The 21,223-nt window shown below is 33.9% G+C and overlaps 7 protein-coding genes across 9 annotated transcripts in view; 2 read left to right on the forward strand and 5 right to left on the reverse strand.

The window, feature by feature from the left end:
• Positions 1-973: 973 nt before the first annotated feature.
• LOC100179728 (sorting nexin-6) lies at positions 974-6,243 on the reverse strand. The gene is made up of 12 exons (XM_004225911.3): positions 6,149-6,243; positions 5,679-5,834; positions 5,354-5,464; positions 4,755-4,876; positions 4,262-4,385; positions 3,637-3,735; positions 3,224-3,329; positions 2,961-3,057; positions 2,645-2,684; positions 2,304-2,486; positions 1,929-2,078; positions 974-1,686 (listed from the first exon to the last, which is right to left on the reverse strand). Exons 1-12 carry the CDS (start codon positions 6,152-6,154, stop codon positions 1,636-1,638), a joined length of 1,245 nt encoding a protein of 414 aa, XP_004225959.1. The 5' UTR covers positions 6,155-6,243; the 3' UTR covers positions 974-1,635.
• LOC100182874 (DNA-directed RNA polymerases I, II, and III subunit RPABC1) lies at positions 6,224-7,212 on the reverse strand. Its single transcript, XM_002130559.5, has one exon. It carries the CDS (start codon positions 7,109-7,111, stop codon positions 6,479-6,481), a length of 633 nt encoding a protein of 210 aa, XP_002130595.1. The 5' UTR covers positions 7,112-7,212; the 3' UTR covers positions 6,224-6,478.
• A 726-nt stretch (positions 7,213-7,938) lies between these two features.
• Positions 7,939-14,241, forward strand: LOC778732 (POU domain, class 2, transcription factor 1). Of its 2 annotated transcripts, none has more exons than XM_009859985.3 (10): positions 7,939-8,099; positions 8,169-8,269; positions 9,555-9,651; positions 10,571-10,716; positions 10,780-10,836; positions 11,184-11,350; positions 11,538-11,620; positions 12,049-12,170; positions 12,415-12,552; positions 12,786-14,241. In XM_009859985.3, exons 1-10 carry the CDS (start codon positions 8,084-8,086, stop codon positions 13,425-13,427), a joined length of 1,569 nt encoding a protein of 522 aa, XP_009858287.1. In that variant the 5' UTR covers positions 7,939-8,083; the 3' UTR covers positions 13,428-14,241. The 2 variants fall into 2 exon arrangements, with proteins under 2 accessions (XP_009858287.1, XP_002130112.1); XM_002130076.4 differs by having other exon boundaries at positions 12,415-12,543.
• A 33-nt stretch (positions 14,242-14,274) lies between these two features.
• On the reverse strand, positions 14,275-15,736 carry LOC100178157 (platelet-activating factor acetylhydrolase IB subunit beta-like). The gene is made up of 3 exons (XM_002130748.5): positions 15,551-15,736; positions 14,986-15,185; positions 14,275-14,751 (listed from the first exon to the last, which is right to left on the reverse strand). The coding sequence occupies exons 1-3, from the start codon at positions 15,693-15,695 to the stop codon at positions 14,431-14,433; spliced, it is 666 nt and encodes a 221-aa protein (XP_002130784.1). The 5' UTR covers positions 15,696-15,736; the 3' UTR covers positions 14,275-14,430.
• Positions 15,737-15,874: 138 nt separating this feature from the next.
• Positions 15,875-16,426, reverse strand: LOC100175847 (small nuclear ribonucleoprotein G). The gene has a single exon (XM_002130386.5). It carries the CDS (start codon positions 16,374-16,376, stop codon positions 16,146-16,148), a length of 231 nt encoding a protein of 76 aa, XP_002130422.2. The 5' UTR covers positions 16,377-16,426; the 3' UTR covers positions 15,875-16,145.
• A 271-nt stretch (positions 16,427-16,697) lies between these two features.
• LOC100178920 (DDB1- and CUL4-associated factor 5) lies at positions 16,698-20,692 on the forward strand. 2 transcript variants are annotated; one of them, XM_026834216.1, is made up of 12 exons: positions 16,698-16,977; positions 17,360-17,506; positions 17,824-17,983; positions 18,118-18,255; positions 18,316-18,445; positions 18,535-18,618; positions 18,738-18,869; positions 19,027-19,199; positions 19,471-19,599; positions 19,651-19,698; positions 19,761-19,868; positions 19,943-20,692. In XM_026834216.1, the coding sequence occupies exons 1-12, from the start codon at positions 16,770-16,772 to the stop codon at positions 20,628-20,630; spliced, it is 2,145 nt and encodes a 714-aa protein (XP_026690017.1). In that variant the 5' UTR covers positions 16,698-16,769; the 3' UTR covers positions 20,631-20,692. The 2 variants fall into 2 exon arrangements, with proteins under 2 accessions (XP_026690017.1, XP_026690018.1); XM_026834217.1 differs by having other exon boundaries at positions 19,930-20,486.
• Positions 20,635-21,223, reverse strand: part of LOC100175047 (tetratricopeptide repeat protein 27) — a 7,967-nt gene continuing 7,378 nt past the window's right edge. Inside the window, 3 exon segments of the mRNA XM_026834330.1 lie at positions 20,635-20,777; positions 20,849-20,934; positions 21,161-21,223. The exon segment at positions 21,161-21,223 is cut by the window's right edge and continues 186 nt beyond it. Of these exon segments, the coding sequence (XP_026690131.1) occupies positions 20,658-20,777; positions 20,849-20,934; positions 21,161-21,223 (269 nt within the window). The 3' untranslated portion in view covers positions 20,635-20,657.

The raw sequence follows: 21,223 nt of genomic DNA on the forward strand, positions 1-21,223 counted from the left end.
ACAGGTATATATACAGTATTCAGTTTTACCAGAAAATAATTAGTCAGGGACATGAGTGAGGCAAGAAATAAATTTGAAGAAAATGACATGTTATTTTCGTGCTATTTAAAAAATTGGAATTTTATACTTTCTGACCCAGCAAAATTAAAAGAACAGAAATTGAAGCATCTGAGCGAAGATATCAATGCAGAAGAAATATATAAAGTTTATGAGGAGGCAGTAAGGCGATGCAGATTGATTGGAATCAATTTCCCTGATGTTTATACAACACCTTCGGAAATATCTATCAAAACCATAACATATCTATTGATACAGTATAAAAAAGAAAAAATATATAGATCAGCTGTACATGCAATATACAAGTCTTTGTATGGATGCTAATGTGAGACTTGGTATGCCTCAACAACTAGCTGCACAATTTCTTATTAAAATTATAGATGCGATTGTGACTCTGAGTCAAGATCAAGATATAACAAGAGAGGCATCTGTGCTAACTGAATGCTGATAGGCTGAGGCAGATTGTTAAATGATGGGAACAACATTTAGATGATATTGGCAGAAATATGCAGACTTTTAGGATTCTTAAAAGAACATCTGCTGTTATTTTTTCAGACCACTAGATTTGAATCAAGAATCTCCTAGAGATATGTACCACCTTATTCGTAAAAAATTATAGGCCTACTACAGTTATAAAATTGAATAAATATACTAATATTGTACCATGAAGTCCGAATGTAAGCTCTCAATCTCATCCATGTAAACCAAATGCTTCTGGTGTATCTATGGTTCAACATCAGATGGAACGAGAGTAATAACCATTAATTCCTCTGTTCCACTAATAACAAAGCAACATAGCTTTGCTTAGTATACTCTGGTCACTGCAGCTTGTAGCTGTCAACATGCTAGTACTGTATAATAACTACCAGCCAGCAGAGGTACGTTTTTACAATGCATTTTCAACGACAAGGATAAATTGCATGTGAATGTGTTTATAGTTTATTACGCATTTAATAATAATCAAAGTATTCTCATCGCGAAATATGACGTTTTACATTCCGGAAACTATTCAACCAAACCTCTGGGTTACAGAAAACAATACCATATTGCACATCAAAATTAAAAAGTCAAAGTTAAACGACTTCTTTCCAGCGATATACATTTTGGCATAATTCATAGGTTTTAATCATGTAGTACAATCACGACACAAGAATAATAGTAATAAAATTGTAGCAATCAGTTAGGCATATAAAGACAAAACTGGTGAAGTAGGGCGATATACAAACCTCTTCATGAAACAAATTGTAGAACAGAGTTAAACAAAATAGAACCCATTTCTATTCATCTTTGAAACTAATCATAAAGGCAAAAAATTACTGTGGAGGCACCATTCAATTTAGAGGAAATGGTTATCTATTGGTGCAACACTAGATAGATCAATTGGTACTTTTTGTCGTTATAAATTTGCCACAGGAATTGCATCAGTAAATTGGAAAAAACCAATGACATTATATAAGGGTTAGTATAAGGAATATTGATGATCAAAAATGAATTGCGAATATATATATATATATATAGAGAGGGGAGAGAAAGAGAGAGATAATAGGTGATGTAAGCTTGTATCTCCTTACAGCTTAATCAAATTTGCTCAATCGTTGATATGCAGCCTTTTAGAACTTGAACCATAGCCTGACAAATGTATCAGTTAAAAATGCAAGTGCAAAATTTATATTAGCAAGTAAATCATTATAACTAAACATAATGCTAAGAGTCATGAGGCAAACAGTCATTTTTTTGTTTGGCTTACTGTTACCTGGTATAAAGAGTTTATTAATACACATGTCAAACATCAGTTAATACCTAATTATTTGCCAACTAATTTATCTGTGCACCAACTCAGTATAAACAAATTTAACAGATCAAAAACTAACCTTGGAATGTTTGAGTTGAAGCTCCCCAAGCTCAATTAAATTTTTACGGAAGGCCGTGACCCTGCGACCTTTGAACTCTGTCAGTTCCTGCTTACCAACCTCAGACAAGACTTCAAATTTCTCCCTCGCAGTCTTTTGCTGAGCTTCGGCCTTTGAAAAAAATATTAGGAATCTGCATTGCATTGACTTGGTAAAACATTTCAAAATTGAATAAAATGTATATAGTTACACTATATGTACCAGTTTTTATTTCCCATTGAAAAAACGGTGAAGTTTGAACCAAAGATTACAAAGTGTTTTTAAATAAAAAAATTAGGTAAAAGCTATACGAATATAAGCACTCTGATTAACACTTTATGCAGACAGTAAACTTACCTGTGGTACATTCTTTCCCCTTGACCTAGCTTTGTCAAGCTCTTTGTTTGCATTTTCATAATTGGCCAGTGTACGAGCTCGTCGGTATAGAAGGTCCTTACATGCTTGTGTATCACGGAAGTAATATCTTAGAAGATCGGCAAGCTTCAAATCCACATCTGAAGCTGCCCTTGCCTCAAGTTTCTACACAAAATGTTGAATGGTGTATTTCGTATTGGAAGTACTTGTGCAAAGGAATATAAAAACTTCTCTTTATTTGATTATTAACATTACCAAAGCTGCACAATGGACACAGAAAAATACTCTATTGTTAAAATTTAATTACAGCAAAAATGGCTTACCCGGACTTTCTCAAGTGATTCATGGACCTTTAGCAAGCTCCTAATAAATAATAACAACGGTAACAAATTAGTTAGGTGTAATATAATCTTTGTGGCCAACTTACCAAGCACGATTGTACCACAATTGCCTTGTTTGCATGAAAATAGGTAAGTACAATGTCTTATTTTTAACTTAATTTCCAAACAAACAAACATACACAAAAAAAATATATTTTTAACCGATATAAAAATTACAGAAAAACTGCATTACTACAGATGTGAAAAATGAAGTCTACTGATTCGATTAAAAAAAAATTTGAAAATATCATCACAATACCTGTCTAGTCCTTTTTTATGACTCATTGCAATTGAGTTCTCAACTGTAGCTAAGGACTGCAGTGCCATGGCAATATGAGAATAGTCATTCGCACATTCTGAATAACATGAAAATACATTTATTAAAGACTTTGTTACAATGAATGAAATCTGTTACAATGAATGAAACAGATACATGTAAATAAATGGTTTAATTTACAGCATTGAATTTTAATTGAAATATATATTAAGTGTAACATATACAAAATCAATTATGATGCCTACTTTTGTGTGTAATTGTAACTTTGTCAATTTTTAATGTTGCATCCTTGATTCTGATGTGGTATTCACTCATGAAAGATTTCTCATGCTCAAAAAACTCGTCACTGTCCTTTAAAATAACACGAACAAATTTAAATGCAATAGGTTGAGAAATTTAAGTAAGTCAAGCATGGCAGCATTTATTCCAGTTATTAAACAAAAGTTAAGTATCGTATCTAGTATGTTAACACTGTCCATTTTATCCATTCCTGATTCAATGTTTAATAAACACCTTTTAAAAAAGATAGAACTACCTACAACTACAAGCCTATAAAAAAAAATGAACGGCATTTTCCTTTAGTGGTCATCTGGTCAATAATAGTTGGGTCACTACAATGTACAATAATAATGAGATGAATATAAAATAGTACAATTACTTTTTGACCCGAGAGAAGTAGTGTCTCATCTGCTGTCTTGGTAATGTTTTTAAAAAATCCAGTGATTTTTTCTTTCTTGTTCTTTCCACGAACATTTAACTAAAACAAAATGTGTGCAAGTTAGTTATACAAAGAAGTAAGTGACTTAAGTACTACACCTTAATTACCTTTATTGATTTAACCCAATTGATGCAACAGATACAACTGTTAAGGTGTCTAAAAACTTTGTATTAATATTAATATACACTTGTATTAACTCCTGTTATTAACCATAAACCAAAGTTGAGTGCAAAATGAAATGTTTATGAATTACAAATTCTTCTCCAAAATGAGTCTGAAGTTAAAGTAACAGGCGCAGTGTTCCCTTGTCAGTTGTCCTATTTGTTAATCCTACAGGACTAGAAAAACCCCCAAAACAATTTCACACAATCAGTGTTAAAACTACCATCAATGTCCGTAAAACTACTATCCAATGCACGTAAGAATAAGTATGTATGTTGCATACCTTGCATTCGTTCATTTACAATGCACACAATTAACAAAAATTACTATATAGACATTTAACACAAATATTCTTGTACACAAGGATTAACAAATGTCTATATGACTAAAACCCAGCACTCACTTCTTTTTCATATTCAAGGAACACCCGAAAGTTGTGGCTGTTTTTAAGTGTAGGATGGGAGGCAAGACGGCACAAAAAGATTTCATGCATTGCTACTGTTTTCTTGAAGATCGCAAGATATTCTCTGAAATTAAAAGGATTTCCTTATTTACATTATCCAATACTAGTATTCTAGTAGATTACTTAACACAGAAAATGGATATACATTGTTTTCTTGCAAAAGAAAATTTGCTACATATATTTCAAAATAGATGCCAATTTGTCTAAAATTACAAGATATATATTTGATTAATCGCAATTTTTCCAACTTAAAATACATTCAGGACATTTTTATGAAGGTGGCTAAAATGAGTGGTTTACCAAAACCCAAAGAATACTATTTATAGTAACATGAATTTAGTTACACCACATGGACCTATAAAACCCATACCTATTAAAAATATGTATATATATATATATATATATATATTTACAAATTCTACAATAAACATACGCTTCTAGTTCTTGCTTCATCCTGGAAAATTCTTCTTTAGTCATTGAGCCTTCTCCTTCACTTAGCTTTGCAAGTTTGTCACGCGAAGCCTCAAAATCGGGTCGCAAAGGAGAGGGGGGAATCTAATTTTCACATACATATTAATACTTAAATATTTTGTATTTATGTTTATGTATTTGTTATTCTTAGGGCCACTTTATTAGCAAATTGTTAGGCTTTACTTGGCTGGTGACATTTATGAGTTACACAATACTATTCTATTGTATAAGGGAAAGTCCAATGATGTGGCACGCTATGGAACCTTTATGCCATAGATAGCCCATTACCTTTGTTTTACACAAACTTCAAAGTGTGAACGCAGGTATAATTAAATCAGTCTGTTTATTGTTAAACCAATCTAACATTGAGTATTTATATAAAAATAGGAAATTCGACAATTCCAAGAAATATTTTTAACAGTATTGTTTTAAAAACACATGAATACTTTTAAGCAAGTTTGAACCTTTTTAAGTAGTTTAAGCATTCTTACAAGTATCCCTTTGTCCTAAAACATACAGTTAAACGATCACAGATACTAAGATTAGCTTGCATTGACGCACCAGTAAACCTGCATAACGCTCATCATCAACGTATGAATCGTGCAACCATACAAACTCTTCATGTTGACGTACAACAGAAAATTCATTGCCCTTAAATTCTTTCATCGTTGTCTGTAAAAAAAATAATTACTTTTGGACTAGGCACTAGTGATAACTAATAACTAAATAATACTAATTCAATGCAGCAGAATGACAAAAATAGCATCAAATCAGACTACAGTTAGTCAGTTTCACTACATATTACATTTCAGTGTAAGGCTAGTTTTTATGCAAATGAGTCGAGTTGATTAGTAAACACAAAGTAGAGAATTCAGGTTAAATATACCTTGGTGTGAACGGTAAATTTTACTTTATCTTTTTCACTTAAAGCATCAGAGATATCTACTAGCAGAGAGTTATCTGTCAAGTCAACACTGACAGATCTTTGACCATTTCTTTCTCCTCCATCTGCCAGCAAGTCTGGACTATCATCCATTCCGTCCTAGATGGAAAATACATTAAAAGTTTAACACTGTATTGAAATCAACAGCAAAGGGTAAAACTACATGGAGCATACTACATGGCCTACAATATCAATTATATATAAGTCTATTACAAAAAAATTAAGTTTGTTAAGGTAATGAAAGCTTCATTTCCAGTAATCCAGATATGCCGTGGTTTGACATTGTATAGAACGACTTAATGGTCAAACACATATATTGTTTCGGTAAAATGATAGGCTTACACATGTAACAGAATGAAAATGACGCCCATACATGCATTCGGTGGATGTCGTGTATGTAAAGTAATACTTACCATCATTTTTATCAGCTTTTTAATAACTAGAAAGCTTTAAATTATTATTATGCAATAAGCTGTTTTACAAACAAATCTGCATGGTAGAAAAACTCAGTCATTGTTTACTATAAAATTGTGGCAGTCATAAATGTCGTAACAATTGAAAAAATAATGCAAAACCTCACTTTGACAGGTTAAATTTTAAATGAAATATGGCAAATAAAGCAGTGATTGAACAACAAAAATCGGTTACACATTACATTAGCAAGCCAAAATTTTAACACAGAGCACAATTCAGAAATATTTGCAAGTTATTGTATGTTGTTTTCTTTTAACTTTGTGGTTTCGTTATTGAACTAATCTGTATGTTACGTAACGACCAGCAGTTTCACTAGGTCGCACAATTTTGACCACTTGTCCACGTTTAAGTCCAAAATAACGTGCAACTGGGTCTCCAGCCTGTATCCTGGGCAGTTGGTGATCTTTTAACTTGTATCGAGTCAAAAGTTCTGACTTTTCTTCAGGAGTTAGTACAACATGTTCTGGTACAAGTTCATGCTCAGTGATATTGATCAGCAGTTCCTGTTCCAAGAACTGCTCTAAAATATATTTTGGTGCCATATCAAATAGGGATTGTTTGGCAGAAGGAGTCATGCTTTGTTGCACAACAATTATCGCTCTTTGAATATTTTCTTCTTGCATCCTCTGGCAATATGTTTTGATAGTTTTTACACCAACCTTTGGCTCCTCGGGGAAAAAAACAAACATTTGATCAGTGGGATCATCATTATGGGCCACCAGAATGGTTAAATCTTGTCTACCAGGCCTTCTTTCACTCGGTTTATCGCCAAATTCTTCTTTGAATTCTTCTAAAGATTGATCCAACTCATGTTGAGTTACGAGGTAGCCACGATCATGACATAGCTGCATAACAGTCTTTCTTATTCTCCACAGTCTGTAGGTTTCAGCTTCATCATCCATTTTAATTAAAGGCTATCAAAACTTCTTAATCAACAAACACAGCACTGTAAAAACAAACGCACCCAAGTTAATAACTTTGTGACAGGCACCGGACGCCACCTCGCGTCACGTTTTTCTTTCGTTACACATCGCCTTAACAGAGATCCTCACGAAATTTTATCATTATGTAAAATTGTAGCGGGCAATGGTAGTTTTCGATAATCACTACAAAGTGGTAAATTCACCCTAATCGCGCAAACAGAATAAAGTCAAAGGTATAAATTAACTGGTGTTTTGGCATATGTAACATTTAAGTGTTTCCCCCCATTTTACCATTAGATCGACTACAATAAAAAATGAATCAGCCAATCGACTGGTATCAGTATTAGCTTTGATTTATCCATGGGTACAGATCTAACATTTGGAATATGTGACATTAGCGTTAAAAACAAAATATGTCTTCGTTAGTAAACGGTTGTTTTAGTTTTTGAATACAGGTTCCGAATGAGCAAACACGCAAATTCAATGGCCGTTGTTTTTTTATCGGGAAGCAAACAAAAAAGTTCGTGGCTGCATACGTTAATTGATTTGCGTGGTCATAGTTTACTTTGACAGTGTAGATATTTTAAATATTATCATCGAGTTTATTTCGATTGTATTATTAGAATAAACCCCTTCCGAAAACGTTGCTATTTGAAAACGACTGTAACAAATGGCACCGGAAATATTTATATAACGCAGGCCTTTGTAATATTGTTCAAAGAATTGGAGTCACCCATTCTGTATCGCCTATGAACAAAGTGCAACTTCTTATACTCCATATAACCTTTACCCTGCTGATAGCTGTTTAAGCACGTTTTAAAACGGTTTTGAAGCCTTTTAGGGTTACAAGAATATATATTAATTTGTCTTAAGAGCTTTTATACTCTGAACCATAATATATGTGGATTGAATTTAAAACTCGGAACTTAAAGGATTAAATGTGCTACAGCGATGTCAAAAGCCACCGGTAAGTATATAAACTATAGTATTCAAAATAAAAAATATGTGACTGACATGTACCTTATTTGATTTTTAGAATCTGCCACAAAAGAAAGATGTGCAGAAGGAGCAATCAATTTGTCAAAGAATTCTCGGAGTTCATCAGTTGACAGCAACAATGATGTACCTGAGGACTTGGTGGGCTTTTTATTTAATTTTAAGTTTTTCATTTTTTATTTACTTTATATAATGTTTGATTTTTAAAAGAGTCCTTTTGAAACTGCCATATGTTTTATAATAAATCAGCAGGGCCATACATTAGTATTGTATATAAAAACTAATGCTAAAAATGGTCTGTGGCTATAAATGGAACTATCCACTACTAAATGACCTACTGGGCCAGTACTTCATTTACATATTAGGTTCTGCAATGGTTGCTATTAATTTCCGGTGTAGAACTAATACTCTTAGACAAGTGGTTGTGATGTGGTTATTTAAACTGAACCGTATCGCTTTTAAAAACTTCTTTCAGACATGCATTTAAGTCTTACAAGTATTTATTTTAAGCCATTACGTAATGGCCACATCAATCAAGGTGTATTCAAATTATTTGCATTAGCATATATAACCGCCCTTGCCATTAGTCAGCACAGGAGGATTGTTAGCAAATTAAGTATGTAGAACTGTGAAGAAGTAACAGAAAAATGGATGTAATTCATCTGCATGTTGTGCCACAAAGCATGCGTCATGCAACTGTATAACTCCCCATTTCGTAACTGGGTAGCTCACTTAGTGAGCGCCGGCTTCAGTAGCATATAGGGACAAATGCGCAAGCAACAGTGTGCTATTATGTGATGTAGATTGTTTCAGAAATATATATAATTTTTTATGGTAGTACTCGAACAGTTTAAAGTGAGCCTAATACAGGTATAAGGGTAATTGGGCATATTAGTTTGGTATTGTATGTTTAACGCGTTTTAGTAGTTTTTAACAAAAAGACTCCATTTATTTACTGCTCAAAACAAAGATTTCTTTAAATGTAACAAAGTGACCTTTGACCATCCTTTTAGAACAATTTTAGGTTTAGGTCTGTTTGTTTGTTTATAAAAAGGCACAACATCTGATACGGTGAGGCTCGGTCACTGCTCATTTACATATACATTGTGAAATGGCTCATTTGCATACTAGCATTGAGAAAGTGTAATGAGAATTTAAGTTTCCTGTTTGTAATAATGACTGACTTTAGCATTTGGTAACTGCATGTAGTAGCTAGGGCATTGTGTAAGTTTTGGCAATTATTCCAAACTTTGCGCGGTTTCTATGAGCGGGCGGTAAATCGAAACTCCGCCTGTTAAGACCGGCAGTGTAGTGTTTTTTCCCGAAATGGAAAAGAGGCATTGCGATAGCCATTAGCCAGTGATCGAAACTAACTGTATGAACCGGTTTATGTAAAATAGCTAATTATGCATACTTGCATTGTTAGACTGGCAACAGGCTCAAGAAAACCAACGGCCTTCATGAAAAGAGTAACTCGAATTTAATCTTCGTACCTCAAAGTATAGTGGAACAGCATAATTCAGGTACTGTGTTACATTTTTTATGTATTACCTATTTTACTATATGTGTTGCAAAAAATATTGGGTAAGGTCTTGGGCATTCTATTTTTCAGTTGAATTTTTGTCACATTGGTTTATCAGTTTGTAAGTTATATCAAGGCAGGAATATGTTTCATTTAAAATCTCCTTATCAAAAAGTAGGAGTAGCTAGGTGTGCCCACAGATTAATCTATATTTACATTGAGAAGTACTGGCTGGACCACAATCATGTACATTTATATATCATGCTTTTCCTTTAACTGCCAGGTTTAATTAATTATGAGCATGTATTTGCATATACTTTTTTTGGTGTGTTTGAGGTATAAATTTTTTGCCTTCTTATTTTAGTCTGATGGCCCCAGGCTTCTGTGTAAATAAGTAGGGCCCATATAGCTAGTATTATATTAATAGATGCTTAGCAATGTTCACAATGCTTCTAGCTCCCAGCTTATTGCTTTGATTCTCCTAATCAATTTGCATATTGCTAAATGAGAGCTAAAAGCATTGTTACTGCTCCATGCTGACATATCACACTCAGACAGCTTTATAGCCACCACAACTTAATATCTTCAGCATTCGCAGTGTATTTTGTCACTGAGTAACATTTGAGGTCTACAGTACGCAGTTTTTAGTTAATAAGCATTTCACAAGAGTTTAAAAATGACAGGTTCATGTATTTTAGATTATTTCGGCTTTTCAGGTAAATGATGTGGAAGCTTATGAGTTAACTTTATTGTTTTTTAATTATTCTTAAACTTAAGTTTACATAATGTTATTTAATACTTAGGCTTAGATGCAAAATCCCTAAGAAATTTTTTTTTTTTTAAGTTAGAACAAGAGGAAAATGTTACTTACTTTTCAAACAAGTTGTATTTTTTGTGTTTGTAATATAAATGTATTTTAGGTCAGAATCTCTCAGCGCATACAACCGCAACGCAACCGATTCCACCTTATCTACACCACCAACGTGTAAACTCAGAAACTGGTAAACGTTCGTATCCAGAGGACGACGTGCTTTCCATCGATAACGAGAGTGAGGACCAATACCAAGTATGTTTATTTGCGCACTTACTGTAAGGATGACGCACTTAATTTGTGTATGTTTATTTATAGCCTTCACCTGATGATATAAACGATCTGGATATGCACAGAGGACATGGATATGATTTGGTAAAGAAAATCTTTTTCTACAATCGCCTGTTGTAACAGATATATTTCCAAAGCCAATGTAACTTTATCCGGCTCAAGAAAAACAAGCTTTGTTGTATTACAATGACTCATCTATTCAACTATACTCAAACATATCATAACACATTCATACTCTCTATTGTGTAATTAGGAAAATTTATACACACTCTTAGAATTATAATTTAAAAAAAACACAGAAAAAAGCTTGCACCAAATTTGTGCTAATTGCAAGTATGAACACCATTACTAAATGCCATATTAAGTTGTGCAAATTAAATTTAATTCATTACTGCTTATTTTGATCTGTCAATTTTGATGTGGCTTTTTAGGAAGAAGCAAAGCAGTTGGAGCAGCTGGAACTTTTCGCGAAGGATTTCAAGCAGAAGCGAATTAAGATGGGGTTTACTCAGGGTGATGTTGGACAAGCAATGGGTTGTCTGTATGGCAATGATTTCAGTCAAACCACCATTTCAAGATTTGAAGCACTGAACTTGAGGTTTGTTTGTTCAGTTGGAGTCTTAGTTTTGTCCTCCTAATGTGTTTCTATTCTATTGAATCTTTCTGCATAAACTTAACTACACAGCGCATTTTTTCTGGAAAAAATTCTGTATTTTACCAAATGTCAATATTATTACCTGCTTTATATGGCACTGGTATCTTATTAATTATTGATCATTACACAGCTTTAAAAATATGATCAAGCTGAAGCCCATGCTAGAAAGATGGTTGCTGGATGCTAATAATGTGCTACGAGAATCAAAAGACGGTAACTGCTCATAAATAATGAATTGAATTTTGCGACAATTCACTGCACATTTATGGACATTTTGACGTGCCTTTTGACTCTTGAATATAATTTGAATATCTAATCCTGAGTCATTATGCAAGGCACTCTTTTTGTAAACAAATACAAAAGGTGCTAAGAATAGAAGCTACCGATTGCAGACAGAGCTGTCAACGCATGAAAACAAATGGTGTCCTGTCACACAGTAGCGGTCTTACTAAATGTTGATGATTTGCATACAATCACGTCTTGATTCTTACATCCTGAAACCCTTTATTGACTCGTCAGCTGCATTTCCTTTTGAAATGACAAGTATAGTTGGCAGTCTGAACAAAGACCTTTTTTAAATTTAAGGAAAGATTAAAATAAACTAGTTTTGCTTTTAAAACAAAAAAGTATTTTTTTCCCAGGTCAATCAGTTGTTATTCCCACTCCAATCCAACTGGATCCCATTTCCATCAGCAGAAAAAGAAAAAAGAGAACAAGCATTGATGCCAAGAAGCGGACTACTCTCGATAAACAATTTGAAAGGGTATAATAGACAATAAACACATTTTCCTTCAATTTAAAGTCATACTTATCCATAAATGATTTTATGCATATGCCTTAATGGTTAAACACTTATGTTTTTAATTGTTTACTATCATATTCAAAAAAAAACATATTTTATGGTAAACCTATTTGTTAAACTTGTCAAAACAAATTCTTTTCTATTCTGCCTTACTTTTACCAGCTCTTGTTTAATTTCAGCAAATTTAATTAAATTATTTCCTTAGAATCCTAAACCTTCATCAGAGGACCTGCAAGCTATTGCAGAGGAATGTAAAATGGAGAAGGAGGTAGTTCGTGTTTGGTTTTGCAACCGACGGCAAAAGCAAAAGAGAATATCGCAGCATGAACAACAGGTGCATGAGGTAATTTAGTTGCTGAGTAAGAGACATTGACTTCTTGCATCACATTTAAATGTGTCCTTAAAATGTTTCAATCGATATGAGAAGTCCTGCAGTTAAGTTCTCAGATTTAGGCCTCGATTTGGCACATCAGCCTAACACCTAGATATCATTATGATAATGCATCAGTAACAAATCCCAATTCCACAATGTTTTGATTGGATTACTAAATTCAATTGCTACTATGTAACCCGCAGGAGATGTCTCCACCTGACTCACCAAGAAACATGGTTGTTCCCACCACCAGCTACTCAGTGCCGTGGCAGTTTCCTAGCAATGAGGACGAACCTTCAACATCAAACAACATTCGGAGACAACCTGCAAAGGTTAACGAAATCTCCCCCATCGCCACTGTCAAATCCTTCACTCAACCACAGATAAAGCAGGAGAATCACAAGTCCTCTATGTCCTCCACTCCTCTTCCATCTCTCTTTCCACATCAGATGCTCCCATCCAATCCCAACCAGGTATCATCAACACTTCTTATTTCATCAGCAGCAGTCACAAAATCTAAGGAGATTTTTCAAGCAGTATCCGCTCGTGATCCGAAGCATAACGCTGATACAGGTTTGGGTGCGGCGTTACCAAGCCATTTGTTACCACAGCATACACTGGACAACATGGCCTACAATCCTAGGTTGGTCCAGCCAAATCACTCACGCCTACAATCTAAACAAAGCATTACCTCAGTGCCGATTCCCGCGACTACTGTATTAAATTCACTGTTCAGTTTCGGCAACTCTTTTCCAATGAGCAGCAACGTTCAACAGGCAAGAATGCCAACCAACTGTGTCAACACCGCTTTCACAATGAATTCGAAATCTAGCTCAGAAAGTTAACATTTTTTGATGTGATTAAAAGTTCCAATTTTATTCTCCTAACTATAAGACACTTGAAACGTTTGCAAGCAAGAAGCAGTGAGAAAACCAGTTTTTATATCTTTTCTAATTCATTTTGTGTTTCTTGACATCAGCAATTGGTACCACTTGTTTATTTGGCAAGGTATTGCAATAGCAAATATTGACCTAATTTTCAATAATGAATTACCAGCAAAACGTATTTACCTGCCTCAACAGGAAATCTCATTGCATTTGTTATTGGCTGACACCAATGAAGCCAAATAACCAACTCTTCAATATTTTTTTGCGGCTGTTCCACCAGCTATATTTTAACTGAAATATGTGCTATCTCCCTCAGCACTAAAAACGTTAATGTAGCGTTTTTTTAAGTAGATGTAACTATTCTTACTTGTGATTCTTAATTTTTAAATATGTATACATATCATTGTAGCACTTTGGCCCCGCACAGTTGATAGCAACAATGAACTAGTCTGTTATCTGCAAGTTACTGTTAAAACGTAGTATCTTAAAACTGATTTTCACACTACGGTACAAGGACCCCTGAATTATCAATTTTCCTAATTGCTTACAATTGTTTTAATCAGACAATTTCTCTTTGCACAGAAATATAATTATCATCATTCCTTCCACTTGTTTGCACTTTAAAAACTCACAGAAGCGTTTTATCGTCTGCTGTGATATCTACAGCATGTAATGTTGCCATGATAATCTGTGACTATTAAGCGTTAAAGTGTGTGTGCCTTAATTTGTGATAAGACGTGCCAAGTTTCATTGAATAAACAAGCTATAAATATGACCGCACTGTTTGCGACTTATATAAAAAACCACAGTGGATATTTAGTATATTCTTCACCTACTGCATACCACATATAAACATGCATTGCATAACAAAAACATGCACCATAGAGTAAGTGGTGGAACGTGATTACGAATAAGATAAATGCATATACAATATTACCGAATAAAAGTAACATATTGCAAATTAGGAAGACGATTCAAATGCTTCAATCTGTTTTAAGATTGCAGAAAGTATTTTCTCATAACACATTGGTGTTGGGTGTAAAAAATCATAAAAATCTAAATTGGATAATATTCCATTTTCCCCAAGAAACTGATTTCCAACATCCAAATATGACACCTTTGACATATCCTGTATGTTTCTCTTAATGATGGAGTTTGCCTCTTCCATTTTGCTTCGTAAAGGATTTGGCCGCTCCCCTCTTGGTGCAATACCCAGCATCAGAACAAAACAATTCAGTTTTTGTCTAACGTAATTTATCACAGCATTCACACCTTCTGCAATCTGTTGATACATTATTTACAAATTTTTCAAAGTCATTTACACATTTTATTTCAAAATCATTTATTTTAAAGTCACATGTTGTCATAGAGTCTAGTTTATGGTTTTATGTTTACTGATGTATCTGTGGTGCAAACATATTTTAAAGTCACGTATGTGTTTATGGTTTTACGTTTACTGATCTTTCTGTGGTCTATGGTCTTGAAAGGAACATCTGCGATACCTATGAGTACTGACCTCTGAAGCAGAGTTATCCACATTATTGGTTCCACACCATATCACAACATATCTTGCAGTCACGCTGTCTAGTTCTCCATTTTGCAATCTCCACAGAATATTTTGTGTCTTGTCTCCACCAATGCCAAAATTTAAGCAGCGATATGGTTTAAGATTGCTCCAAGCACTGCTGTTGTACATTAATCTGCACATGGAATCACCTTGAAGACAATAATAACAATCATATAAAATGAATGTGCTTAACTAGCCTATATCTTACTCAATATATACATAGCAGTATAGACCAGTAGTCCTAGCCCCTAGGCATCACAATTTTAAAATTGATATTGCTCAAAAGCAGTCACCCATAGTCGTCAAACAACTGTGGCAAATTTTTAATCTACTTTGGATGTTTGTAGGGACAACAGCAGGTAAAAGCTTGCTTACATTAAAAATTAGGATGCCTAAGCATATGATGTCACCAGGTTTTAAAAATTAGGGGGACAGTAACAGGTCACCCATATACGAATCAGAACAGTTAAATGAATAGAGATGGTTTGAGTTTGGAAGTTGTAAGTACGTGTACCTAATACTAAGATATCCACATCTTTATTTTGACCCTGCTCACAAAATATTCGATGCTGAGAATTCCATCTCCCATCACCTTGCATGTCTATGACAGGAGCTGGTACAACAGCACTGTTTACATTTATATCATTCATCTGTGTCATTATTTGTTACCTATTACTAACCTAATTAAATTAAAGTGACTAATTTTCTCGAAAAGACATTCAAAAAAAAACCTAAGATCTGTAGTTACTTTTGGCCATTCTTCAATTTTGAGTTAAATTTGTTACTTCCAGCTTAACATGTAAGACACAACGGCAAAACACAACATTCAGACAGCGAGACAGGTAGGTCAAATATAAAAGTTGTATTTGTCAATGATAATAAAGTGACCATAGAAAACAGAGACACATTCAACAAAAACATGTATGATTTAATTGGGAGTAGTGAATTGAAATCAAATTAGAAAATGTATATTGAACATAACAAAGAAGTTCCAAAATGTTGACACTACGATGAATAATAATGTCGCTTTCTATATTAATTGAATTCTTATGTTTGAATAACAGAACTCTTAATGATTGTTTACCACGGATAAGCCTTTGATTATTCGACTATATCCGGTCCACAGCCTCCATCATTAATACAGAGTTTCCGCGCACGACAACCATACCGATCTTTTCAACTGAACCGTCCTTTCTTTTGCCTATACCATCGTCAATAACTAAGTTCATGAACGGATCAAATCCTCGTAGAATTCCCTGAATGCTTCGTCCGCCATTTAATTTTAAATCCAACTTCTTGTCCATAAACTTTTTAAGCTCAGGAGGGTGCGCCTTGCTCATTTCGATTAGTCTGGATACAAAGTTGTAGATCACAAACACTGATCGACGTCAGATCACAAATCGATTTTTGACCGACATTTCACTTGACGCGCCATGCGTTAAAATGGATGAGCGGTCGGCACAATTCTTAAACAATGATTGGCTTTTATAAGAACTATCCCACAAGAAAAATATTCACACTATCAAAAATAGACTGTTAAAAGTTTGCAATGGCTTTAATTTAATACTGACTCTTTGCCATAACCGAATATTCGTTATGAAAGAAATAACTTAAATAGGGGCTTCCCCTAAATCAGTAACAAAACAAATGGTACCTTTTGTGCTTAGCATGATTTATTGATTGCTTAGTGTCGTGAAAATTTAACCTTTTACGTATTCTATTACAGTATCATAATGACAACAGCGAGAACAAACAAATCACACAACATTTACGCATATTGCAAGTTGCTGCAAAACACTGGATCAGATAACTTGGCACACACATTAAGGCAAAAAAGATTTCAGAGCTGCAAAAACCTTTACAAACGGGATTTAATTGTACATTTTGGTTGTGTAAATGCGTTAGAATTTTCCAAGAAAAACAAGGAATATCTTGCTTCTGGTTAGAAAATGTAGTTGTATCATTTATGTTTTCTTTTACATTCTTATAACATTAACATTCTTATACATTTATTCTTTAAAACTATAACACTATACAACAAATTATAAGTAGTAAACTTTACAATATAAAGTGCATGCATACAAAGTCACAGAATCTAGCCCAGGAATGGTCATATCTGTTTTAATCAGCGGAGGTTATTAGCTTGTTAATTCTACTGTTGTGGGCATATCCGCATATGTTTCCAGATACTTGTTAATGTTAATCATAAACAGAAGAATTAAACCACAAAGTAAGCCACTTGTGGTTACCTAAGTTGTTTAGCACCATAAACATGCATTGGTTTTAGTCTTAAATAAATATTTGTTTTAATGCATTATAACAGGAGGGGATGATAAAAGAGTGTTGCTATGGAATGTTGGGGAGACTTTAATGAACCCAAACTACAAACCAACTGCAATGGAAACTCTTCATATATCCAATATATTTTGTCTGGATTTTACAGCTGACAATCAATACCTTCTTTCATCAGGTGAATAAAAGTTTATACAAACACCTTATTAATGTTTTAAACTTAAACGAACACTTATTTCTACTCAAGTTTATTTTATCTGTAGCCATGGAAGTAAACTACAGTAATCTAAATAAAACACCTGTTCATAAAACAATTATACATACACAAACACTCTAATAGTTTTTCAAACTTAAACAAACACTTTTTTTCTACTCGGATTTATTTTGTTTTATCTGTATCCATAACAGAAAACTATAGTAATTTTAGTAAAACAGCTTTTCATAAAGCAAAGCAGATTTTGGATAACTTTATTTTCATTTTCTTTAAACACCAAGGTAACGATGAGCAAGTTATTGTTCATGACATCGAAACAAGACAAGAAAGTTGTGCTTACATGAAAGAAAAATCAATATTTGCAATCTCGGCACACCCAGAACTTCCCACTTTGTTTCTTACAGCTTCTGAAGATGGAAAAGTTTCATTGACTGATATGAGGTATAATAATCTTCCATGTTTTAATGTTTGAAAATAAGTGTAAATTTCGTATAGACATTTTAAATGGATATTTTTACTCATTGAAACAAATTTATGCATATTAAGCTCTTCACAGTAAGTTTCATCTTTTTCAGAATGTCAAACACAAATTGCATGGCAGATTATTCTTCTGCATTACATGGAGTGATGTTTAATCCAACTGAGCCAATGCTGTTTGCTTCTGCAAATTCCAATGAAGGTGCTGCGCTATGGGACATCAGGAAACCAAAAACGTATAATGTGTGGCATTTAACGAAAAAACACACATTTCGATTTTACTGTCATTTATATAGGGCGTTACTTCGATATGGTTTCCCATTTTACAAAGAGAGAACCATGAGTGTTCACTTCAACAAGACGGGGTCCTTGCTGTCTGTGCTCAGACGAAAGCGTCCTGTTAGAATATACAGAACTCACAGCGTGGTATGCAATAACAAATCTATTTTTGTCTTAATAGAATTGCATGATACACTAGCTTGTTATGTTTTATATTCAACAAATTTACTATCTAGATGCCAGTATGCGACTTCAAAGCAACAGGGTACTTGAATTCCTGCACAATGAAAAGCAACTGTTTTGCTGGGGAAAATGATGAGGTAAACCCTTCAATCATGATACAATCAAAAATAGTTAATAAAGGAACATATTGTCTCAAAACCAATGGTATGTGTACTTTTGTACAATTGGATAACAGAATGTTTATATATACTTTCAGTACGTTGTGTCAGGATCTGATGACTTCCAAGTTTACCTGTGGAAAATTCCAGAAGAAATTGACCAGAAAAAGTTCTTGGTAGAAGAAGAGCCCAGCATGGTTTTAAAAGGTCACAGGTCCATAGTTAATCAGGTGATGAGAAAATGTATTAAAAGTCCCACATACCATGGAAAAAGTATAAATATGTAATAAAGCATACCGGTATGGCATTAAAGATTAAACTAGATTTGATTATTTTTTAGCAAGAATTACAGTGTATTTGAACACATGTATTTTTTAAACTTTTAAGGTGAGGTACAACCCAAATGCTCAAGTTCTTGTTTCATCTGGTGTAGAAAAATCAATCAAACTCTGGACATCATTTCGTGCTCCACAAAGTAACGGATGTATAGGAAGAGCATCTGATGATGTTGTCAGATCTTTGTACACCAGAAATGAGTATCTTCGCCTGGTCTTACAAACGTAAAATTTTTCTTTGTTATTTTTTCTTCTGTCGTACATAAGAAAATTTAAATTATTTTTAAACTGCTTCGGGAATTTAAATTGCTCCTACCCAGTGATGGATTATTTGGTTGTCTAAACTGTCACATGTTAAAACTCACATATTGACTGGTAAGGTCTATGAGGTATGTGAAACAGAACACCGATGTAATAACAACTGTGGTTGCCATGCCACGGAAGGATAAATAAATATGTTACATTCATTCATCATTTATGTTTAACAAAATTTCAGTGGTTCTCCATTGGCGCATGACTATGCATTTGAAGACACAGTGGAAGATCCACGAATGATGGCTTTCTTTGATAGTTTGCTACAGCATGACATGGATTTAGATTTAGCAAGCGAATCTTCCGACGATAGGTGAAAGTGATGTTGAATTTTTAATGAATCCCTCACATTGTTTCATTTCAGCATTGATGATGCCATGCAAGAAATTGTTCAGGAGCTAGACAGTCCTATGTAAGGCAATGTTTGGTATATGGTCTATTATCTACTTTCTACTAATATATTAAATGTTGCAGCATTCTCAGTGACAATGAAGGGGAGATCGATTATTTGGGTGTTCAAGCAAAAATCTGCCGCTTATTTATTCAAGCGAAAACAGAAACACCAATATCAACTTGGAAAAAGTGTGTTGTCCGATCTTGCAAACACTAGCTCAAGTTGTCACTAATGTTTTTAACTAAATAGATTGTCTTTTCAGTATACCTCACCTGAAGAAGTTGCTTGGAATATGCAAACGGATGGCTGATGTTGAAATACCACTTGTAGAACTGCAGCAGTTCCTAAAGTCATACGAAGAAGAAAGATCTAAAGTGGAAAGCAATTGTGAAGCTGGTCCCTCTAATGAACAAGCTTTGAAAGCGACAACTACAGAAAACTTAACAGAAATGGGAGTCTCCTCTAACATCCAGGGTACACCTGATAAGCAAGAGCACTGTGTCAAATTTCAAAAAGTTTCAAATCATTGCAAAAAAAGGAACGCAAGTAGCTGGAAATGGAAACAAAGAACACTATCATCAGATGAAGATTCAGCTGGTAGTGACTTTGACAGCAAGTCTAATTTGCGTCAAATAAACGCTCAAAGGAAACATAAAGTAAAAAAATGGAACCCTGATTCTGAAACATCAGAAACCTCTTCTAAAAGCAAGAACTCTTATCAGGAAATTCCACATGAAAATACTGCACTTGACAGGTTAAGCAATTGTACTGCTCATAAAGACCAACCTAGTAATTCCAATTCAGCATATCAGCGCTCAGCTGAAAAACTCAATCGTTCTATTGAAGCAACAAACAACAGAATTGCCTCTGTAGCCGAGGCAATGGCACAAGCATTAGAAGACAGTGAAAATGACAAAGACAACAATTATAATGATCAGAGTGTTTCATGACGGCTTCTATTTATTGTTAAAATCATGTCAGGCAGCGTTTAATAAATTTAATTGTGATGAAACAGAGTCCAAATAAGTTTCTACTTCGGAAATGTGTTTCTGAAATGTTTCTTGCACTGTTGAATCCAGTATTGCCTTTTCCCTTTGCTGTGATTTAAATTAATATTGTTATTAGAATTAAAAAAAATTCTAGTAATAGAAAAAAATAGTTTACTCACCTTTAATTTAGAGGAAAAACCTTTCAAAGTTAAACGAATAGAAGCAAGTGTTTGTTTGGATATATTCTCAGAACAATGTGAACACGCTGTAAGAAACAAAGTATTAAAAGCAATAACAAGACGAACGCTGTTACAAACATAAAAGATAACTACTTTTCCAAACACATAAGTATGTTCTTTTTTGCAAAATTTCTCCAAAATATTTTAGTAAAATAGAAATGCTCAGCTCTACAAAACTGCCTGTAATGCATTAGCACTTCATGGTTTAGAAACCCTTAGACAGATTCTTGCTTTTTGACATATCCTACTTACCAATTGAAATTCTATGGGCAACTTGAATTAGTTTTAATACAAATTCCTCATCCTTGTCCCAAG

Source organism: Ciona intestinalis, chromosome 4, assembly GCF_000224145.3.
Source record: "Ciona intestinalis chromosome 4, KH, whole genome shotgun sequence".
Taxonomy (NCBI): domain Eukaryota; kingdom Metazoa; phylum Chordata; class Ascidiacea; order Phlebobranchia; family Cionidae; genus Ciona; species Ciona intestinalis.